Source organism: Balaenoptera physalus (genome assembly GCF_965194825.1).
Source record: "Balaenoptera physalus genome assembly, chromosome: 4".
Taxonomy (NCBI): domain Eukaryota; kingdom Metazoa; phylum Chordata; class Mammalia; order Artiodactyla; family Balaenopteridae; genus Balaenoptera; species Balaenoptera physalus.
The window spans coordinates 15,006,929-15,015,806 of record NC_138891.1 but is presented as its reverse complement, the minus strand read 5'-3'; the positions used below and the strand labels follow the sequence as shown (position 1 = coordinate 15,015,806).

Here is an 8,878-nt window from a genome sequence, read left to right as displayed (position 1 = left end):
ACTGACAGAAGCTTGGGGGAAGAACTGAGAAATTAAGTCTGGGCTGCGCGTGTGGTTTTGGAGGCATGCAAGACTGCGCTAGGACACAGGTGGTGGTTTCAGTTTTAATCAGAAGGCAGGCGAGTCTTGGCTGGGTATGTGGCGGAATCGTGAACTATATTTGGCTGGCCTGGGCCCTGAGAGGGCTGGGGAAGGACCCTGGAAGTATATTCTGAGGCTGCAAGTGTAGGCAACCACAGCCTAATTCATCCCCCACAGATTTAAACTGAAGTTCCCTTTAAGCTGGTCGAGAAGTGCTCTGCTAACAGCAGTGAACTGGGTGTGTCTGTGCATAACTACCCTCTAAGAGCACGTTAAAGCCACCCAAATGCTTTGTGATGCCTGTGGTTATGATACACACAGACCCCCTCTCTAGCAAGAACGTTGCTTTTGCCTCCAGTGGTGGCAACCTTGCCTGCCATGAGCACAACTCTCGCCCAAGAAGCACATTTATGTTGATAAACCCAAGAGCAGCTGACCCTTGAACAACGAGGAAGATGGCGTCACGCTCAAGGACCCTTCCCGAAGCCTTTAAGAATGGCCCCATGAGGAAAGGCCAGGCAGGTAAAGTGATATCCATCTCCATCCGACAGTGGATTGAACAAGGTGGGCAGACTGGAAGCCACACACGAAGCATTTATTTGGAGAGGGGCAAGGGAGGTTGCTCAAGCTACAGACTATTTGAATTCAGGCAGCAGGACACTCTCCACTTCCAGGAAGCTTTTCAGCTCAAGCTGAGCCAACTGGGGAATCCAGCAGGGAATCCAGCTTGCGATGGGGGTGGGGAGGGTGAGGGAAGATGCGGGTTGGGGGGTGTGAGGGGGTGGGGACTCCTCAAGGAACTTCGTTGGTCACTCGGTGAGGAAGGCAGCATTTTCTTCATGAAAAGAGGGTGTTTCTCCATTAGCTGAAACAAACAAACAAAACCCAAAAAACACGTTTGAGTGAGACAAGCAATGGATGATGAAAATTAGTAAAGAAATCACAACAGAATTGTATGAAAGGCAGGTGTCTCATGGAAAGAATTTGGCCTTTGGAACAAGACAGTTTGGCTTTCAAATCCCACCTCCCTGGTAATTAGCTGTGTGACCTTGGGCAAATGATTTAAACTCTCTGAGGTTTTGTTTCCTGTCTGTGAAATGGGGATAATGATGTAATTCTGGCAGGGTTTTGTGGCGAAATGATGATACATAGAGCTTAAGACTGTGCTGGCACATAGCAGGCACTCACTGGATGGAGTCCTTATATTCTTGAAGTAAATTCAGTCTATCTTGTTACCTTTTGTATTTGTTTAATATGATTTTGTGTACTCAGATATTCATAGGTATCTGAAAAAATTAGCTTTGTTACAAACATCTAGCTTTTATAATCAACAGAAATCAATCCAATAAAAAGACAGCTGGAAAGGAGCTGGATGACATGTTTCTGTTTGAAAGAGCAAGGGTTAGGTTGCTTCCATGTGGCCCTCTTGCCTTCTGAGAAAGGGATGTTACAGAGCACACGGGAGACCCAGGAGACCTAGGCTCTGGTCCAGCTCTGCCTCTTCCTCCTATTTTGATCACTGGCAAATCCTTTTCTGCTCTGGCCTTCTTATTCTCTCTGGAATCAGGAGGGGTTGTACTACGTAATCGATAAGTTGTCTCTTAGAGCTGCTGTTCTACTATGTATTCTCTTCCTCATTCAATGTATGCCACAGAAGGGACCTTGGAGGGCAATATGAAGATACAGAATTGTGATAAAGCCTTCAATTTCCTTAAAAAGCTGGCAAGGAAGCTAAGCCCCAAGACTCATGCATACGCCACAGGAATCCTCACCCATTAAAAACAGACTACATATATATGTGCATGTGTATACATATATGTATATATACCACATAGACACATATACATACATAGACGTATACATGCCATTCCCAACCTCTTCCCTCTCTCCAGTATGGAGGTTGGAAAAGCTAAATAGCTGCTTTCCCAGCATCCCTTGCAGGTAGGTCTGGTCATGTGAGATAGAAGGAAAAGTCCGTTGGAGCCTTCCCAAAACATTCTTCCTTCACTGAAAAAAGGAGTGAGCCATGCAGGGAAAAGCCTTTCTGCTGTTTCCTCTTGCCTCCCCTTTTCTGGCCATGCATGATGTCTGGTTATGATGTCTGGAGCTGTGGTAGGCATTTGGCAATTGGGGGTGACAAAGATGAAGACAGGGATGGCATATCAGAGGGATGAAATGAGCTTGGGACCTGACTGACATCACGGAGCAGCCTGGCCTACCTCATTTCTGGAACTCTTAGGTAAACATGGTTTATGCCCTTGCTGCTCAAAGTGTGGTCTGTGGACCAGCAGTATAGGCGTCACCTGAGAGTTTTGTCAGAAATGCAGAGTTTCAGGCCCCACCCCAGATCTTCGGAAATAGAATCTGCATTTTAAAAAGGTGCCCAGGCTTGGCATGTTCTGAGTGCATATTGAAGTTTCCGGAGCGTTGGTTTATAGCTCCACTAATTAGGTTTTATTACATGCAGCTGAAAGCATTCCTAACCGCTACCATGTATGGTAGGAAGTACGCATGAACACATATAGGTATGTCTATGGTGTGTGGCTGTATGTCTGCATCTACGAATGCATACAAACATCCACACATATACATATACATGCATAAGTACATAATATATTTTTGTCTATATATTTGCGTATATATGAATAGAAAAATCCTGGAAGGACACAGGCTGTGGGAGTGGGGCTGGATGTTGGGAAGTTTGGGAGGTGATTTCTCCTTTTTACACTAATTACTTCTATAGTGTTTGAAAAATCGTCTAGTTTAAACCCATGAGTATCTACTCCTTTCCTAACAAAGCCGAGCAGAGACGCACCCGCTCTCCTCGCGGTCCAGCAGCGCGTGGTAGGACGCCACGTCCCGCTGCATCTGGCACTTGTGTGCCAGCAGGTGCTCACGGGCCTGCAGCTGCTGCTCTGCCTCCGTGCGCATCTCCCTGAGCTCCGCCTCCAGCCTGCTGACCACCGCGCCCAGGTTCTGCAGCTCGATGTCGTGCCAGTGCCTGGCGTCGTGCAAGGTGTTCTCCAGGCCTCGTTTCTACAAGAGAGGGAATACGGTCCAGACCCAAGGCCGATGGGCAGGGCCCTGGAAGAGGGAGATGGGCAGAGCAGTGGGAGGGGCTGGCATCGGCCTGGTCTGTCTGTTTCTCCCAGGACGATGACCTTGACGGGCTGATGTGGCTCAGTGGGGAAGTAATGAATCATCCTGGGGAGGCCAGAGTCTTGCTTAGTCTGATTCACTGATCCATCTGACAGGGGTGGAGGTGGGGAGGGAGAAGAGGAAGAAGGAGGGGGAGAGAGACAGGAACTGGAGAGCCGTATGAGAGAGAATGATGAGAGAAGAGGCAGATGAGTGAGAGAGAGAATGAGAGAGGACAAGTGAGAGAGAGAGATTCACACACACACACACACACACACACACACACACACACAAACGCGCGAGGCAGTTTGCAGGTGTTTTTTCAAAGAAATCTTGCTCCCTGAACCGCCTCAGGGATTTTTTTGCTCCTGACTCCTCACCCCTGGGCCACCTCCCTCCTCAGTGAACTGCCACCCACCTTCCAGCTGGAATGCCGTCTCCTCCTGCCTTCCTCCCAGATTCCCACAGTCAGAACGAACGTCTCTGGCCTCTACACACTCACTGTGGTTTTTTATGTTTTAGTAGCACATCTTGCTAGTTCCTCTGCCCCTTGCTGCCCCTTCGCCCCCTCCTCTCCCTGAGCTGTGCTGTGCAGGTTGGTCTCTACTCCACTCGCAGCTTGGTCATCTCTGTGGATGACTCCTGTGTTGATACGTCCAGCACAGATCTCTCCCCCAAGCAGACTCGGTACTGAGGTTCTTACTGGAAATATATGCAGGCCATGGGCCCCATTCAAATCAAGGTGTCCAAAATGGAGCCATCGGCTTCCTTCGGAACCTGCTGGCCCCTCCTCTCCTGTGCTCCAGCTGGTGAACCCACATGAGCTAGAAACTGGGGAAAGATATGTCCCTGATCCTGCTTCCCTCCCAAATTCAATCATTACTGAGTCCTACCTCTTGTACATTCTGAAACATTTTCCCATACGTGCCCCCTCTTGTCCAGCCACCAATGCCCCAGATCGATTCTTATCACCTCTCACCTGGGGTAACCTCCGTGGCCTCCTAGCTCATCTCCCTGCCTGTGGTTCCTCCCCCTCTACATCCCCCCGCAGCAGCCACAGTGCACTGTCTAAAGTCCAAATCTGGGCTTGTATCTCCCCTTCTCCTCACCTGGCTGACTCCTATTCACCCCACGTCCAAGCTCAAGGGTCACCTCTCCTAGGAAGACTTCCTTGATGCCCTCTTGCCTCTGCCACCACCAGGCTGGGTTAGGGTGTCCCTCCTCTGGGTTTCACAGCTACCCAAGCACATGCATGCCCTTGACCTTATCATAGCGGGCTGAGCTTCTTAGGGGCATGTCTCCTCTAGCAGATGCTGAGCTCTTTGAGAGCAGAAACCTAGTCTCTGTAACCTCAGCGACAGGACAGGGCCTGGCACAGAATAGGTGTGTGTGTGTGTGTGTTGCCCAAGTGACAACACTTGTATTATGGTTGCATTTATTGCCCTATCTGTCTCCCCACTAGACTGAAACTTTCTTCTCATCTTCCCATATACCAAGCCCTGCAAACTGTAGGGCTGACCAATAAACACATATAAAAATAAAACATATATATAAATAAACACATATAAGGCATACCTTAAAAAGTGGTATGCCTCTCTCTTTAACATCTTTTAGTAGTAGTAATTATGTAGTTCTATAATTTAGCATCTGGCTTTTTATTTTATATAACACATAAGAAACAAATAAATATCCTTCTAAATTGGACTGAGTCACGTCTTGATGAAACAAGTTTCTATATCCTCTTTTGACCACTGTGGCTGAAATCGAAGATTCTTGGTCATGATGTCATCTTGAATCATGACTGCTGTTAAGCAGGGGCCACCATATTATCTTATTTAAATCTTCCCAATTCCATAGGATATGAGGAAGTTGAGTCAGATTCCCATCCTAGGTATGTCTACAGGTGGCAAAATGTGATTAGTGGAAATAAATCTAGATCAGTGTCTGGTCTGGTTATTATTTTGCTGGTGAGATCTGAAAACCCCTCCATGGCAGTGAGGATGCAGAAATGGCCACCTGGACTTTGAGAATCATTTGTTCCAACCTCTCTGGGTTTTCTCCCTTTGTTTATCAGGAAAGTGCTTGGTTTGTGAGCGGTGGTTGTTGACATTGGACCTGTAACACATGTGATTTGGGAAAACCTTTCATGGAATCAGGTTTGGATCACCTGTCTATAGTTTTTGCCCTGTGTACGTGGTGACTTTTCCATGTGGCCTGGGGTTTTTCGCTGAAGACTTAGGACCCACTGCCCAAGGTGGGTTCATGGGAACACGAACCAGAGGTGCTGTGTCTTTTCCATTCCACCTTTAGAATCCAAGTCAAGCTTCTGCACCTATGTCCCTGACATCTTGGCCTGGTTCTCACAGAGATGCCTGTGCTTGAGTCTCTATGATCAGCCACTGCTGTGGGTCTCCTGCCCCAGCCCACTCACGACACAGCACCAGCAAGCAAACTGAGGTCACAAAAGCATGCTTACTCTTGTCTCTAGAGATCTGAAGGGACTTCCTTAAATTGCTAAGCCCTCTGGAAAGTAAAATAGTAACCTTCTGTGATTTCTGGACTGAATTCCATTCCTGGTCTGAGTTGACTGAACACAGAGCTCAGGAGCCCTCAGACACCATTATTGATGCCTGGCTGCCGCTATAAACAGTGCCTTGTTGGCAAAGGAGCTGAAAATGTCACCAGCTCGGCTGTCTGAGGCTTACATAGCTGTGAGGCCCTGTGTGTGCACAGGTTGCTGCGACTGAGGGTAGCAGGATGGCTGGATGAACTCTGCCATGTTGGAAAGCTGTAGACGTGTGTGCTACCTGTTCTGGCTCGCCTGTGTTCCTAACCTTGCCTGCAAGGCCCAGCGACCAGAACTCTGATCTGCTAGAGCCACAGGGGACAGAGGCAGCCCATCCTGGGTTCCGAGCCCAGCCAGCACGTCACTGCTCCATCTTCTGGTTGGGGGGTGAGTTCTTGTCCTATTTGTCCCAATAGTCAGGACCATGGGGTTTAAGTGTGGTGATCAGATGATGCCAACTTGGGCTATTATACTAGTGGTTATAATAATAATTTTATAAGGATAATTAATAACAGATACCATTTATTGACTGCTCACTCTGTGCCGGGCAGGGTGCTAAGGGCTTGACCTGCATTATCTAGTTAATCATGCCAATGACTTTATGAGGAAAATTCTACGATGGTTCAGTGGTTGACCACGTTTCCAAAGGCAGCTGCAACAATGCTCTCCATCCCACCTGCACTTTCTCTCCATAATTTTGCCACTGCCTCATCAAGAGGCAGATTCCTGCGGAATCTGGGCTGGTCTGTGACTGCTTTGACCAACAGAATGCTGCGTAAATGATATTCGGGGACTTTCAAGCCCAGGTGTTAAGAGGCCTGGTACCTTCTGTGCTCACCCTCTGAGGGAAGCCAGATGCCATGTCAGGAGTCCAACAATGTAAGACTGCCATGATACGAGGAAGTCAAAGCCAGCTACGTGCAGAGGCCACGTGGAGAGAGAAAAAGAGATGCAGAGCTGAGGCAGCGGGCATGTGAGCTGAAGCAGCCGTTCTTGGACGTTCCAGCCCCAGCAGATGCCACATGAGATGGAGAAGAGCCATCTCTGCCGAGCGTTCCCTAAATTGCTGAATAAATGAACAAATGATTTCCTGTTGTCCTAAGCCACTAACACAGCAGATGGATGTGATAACCAAAATAGATCTTCACTGTACAAGGGAGGAAACGGCATCTTAGGGAGGTCACACAGCTAGTGAGTAGAGGAGCCAGGATTCAAGACTCCAGGGTCTGAGCGCCCGTCCCCAACTCCACAGGACCGCCACCGTCTAGTGCATGATAGAGCCAGAGAGCTCTGCCTCTCGACTTATGACTCGTGTTAATGGGCAAATCCCTGAACCACAGTTTTCTCTTCGGCAAAATGGGATGCAGTCACAATCCACCCTACTTAATGTTTCCATGAAGCTCTGATGAGAGAATGCAGGTGAGCGTGCTCTTATTACTGTTTCTATCACTTTGAAGAAATTGTGTTTTGGGCACTGTACCAAGTGCTTTGGGGACATAAAACTAATTAGACATGGTCCCTGCCCTCAAGGAGTTAATGTGAGTTCAGTGCATGAGCTGATATAACCACATGAACCAGGGGGCTCTGAGTGTGAGTGGGTGGCAGGTGGGAGGGATCACCCCAGCTCTGGAGTCAGGGTCTAGGCTTCACGGTGGGTGTGGCACTTCGGTGAGCTCCACCTCACCTGTGCCCAGGGTGTGGATGACAGCAGCAGGTAGAGGGGGCAGAGTAGGGGGAGGAGTCTCCTTCTAGACATGGGAGAACACATCCAAGGGCTCAAGTGTAGGAAAGCAAAGGATGAGTTCTGGGCATTAAAATGAAGCCCGAGTTGGGTGGTATTGGAAGGTCTGGCAAAGGAAGACTTTCTATTTTACCCACAGGCAATTCCAAGGGGTGGGGACACTGATAATGCAGGAGAGAGGGGATGGTAGATAGAGGAATGTCCCAAATGGTGCAACAGGGGACAGGTGGAGTCTATTGAAGGGAGGAGAGGGTGGATAAAGCTTCAGAGATGTTTTGAGGTGGGAAATGGAAGCCGGAGACCTCAAGTTGGAGGACATTCATCTTCTCTGCAGAACAGTGCTGGTGACAGCACCTGCCAAGGGGCAGAGGTAAGGGCAGGCGGGGGGCTTGTGAGGATGGAGACTGCTGGGAGCAACCACTCTGGGGAACACAGGAAGTGCCCCTGCTTTGTTCTGTCATTTGTGTACCGGTTTTCTTTTACCAATCAGGTTATGAGCGTTTAGAAGACAGGAAACATTTAATTCTTGACGGCCTCTCCCAAGTCTAAGGGAGGGCTCAGCACGTAGTAGGCTCCCAATACATGAGTGTGGAATATGAGCTGAGTGATGTGCACCAGCTACTTAGGCTGCAATTTCTCCAGGCTTTTTTTTGATGATGTGGCTTGAGGATACATCCCTCACCTTTTGCCTGGAACTTTCTATCACCAGAAGAGTGGCAATTTTGGCAGCCACAAGGACATCTGGGGGAGAAATGGCAGCCTCTTAACTGTGTCTAAAGCAACTGCATTCCCAACATTAGGATGTTTATCAAGGGTTATGGCAGGTGAATATAACTGATTAGCATAAAATCCACATGACACTGAACAACGCAATCTCTTTCAGACAACTTTTTAGTTAAAGTAGCAGTGATTTAGGCTGTAGTTTCCTGATCTTTCTCACCTCAGATCCTTTCCTCACACCCCCTTGCACTGACCCAGATCCCATCAGAGGATGACTCGGAGAAAAGTGGAGCAATGAGATGTGTGTCGTGTTGTAGCAAGACAGCATCTTCCCTGAGCTGACTGGGCACCATGTGACCTTGTTGCCGAGGACAACGGACCAAGTGAACTGAAGACTCTTGAAGGAAGGGAACTGGGGGTGATGGGATGATCTTGGCAGCAGGCAGAGGAAAAGTTGTTTCTGAGGGGAACCAACTAGAACAAATACTTGAGCTAACTTCATGGCAGGCTGTGGCTACAGTGGGAGGTGGGGCTGGCGGTTTGTGATGGAGCTGTTATGGGTGGCAATACTGAGATGAGGTGTATGGGGGGGGTGGAAGAATGGGTACCCAAATAGCCCAGGACTTGAGGCT

General features: G+C 48.6%; 1 protein-coding gene across 1 annotated transcript in view; it reads right to left on the bottom strand.

Annotated features, from left to right (window-relative positions):
- Positions 1 to 655: 655 nt before the first annotated feature.
- BFSP2 (beaded filament structural protein 2) overlaps positions 656 to 8,878 on the bottom strand; it is a 68,998-nt gene continuing 60,775 nt past the window's right edge. The window contains exons 6-7 of the mRNA XM_082459334.1: positions 2,897 to 3,117; positions 656 to 946 (exon numbers count right to left, since the gene is read on the bottom strand). Coding sequence (XP_082315460.1) covers positions 943 to 946; positions 2,897 to 3,117 — 225 coding nt within the window. The 3' untranslated portion in view covers positions 656 to 942. The remainder of the gene's footprint in view (positions 947 to 2,896; positions 3,118 to 8,878) is intronic.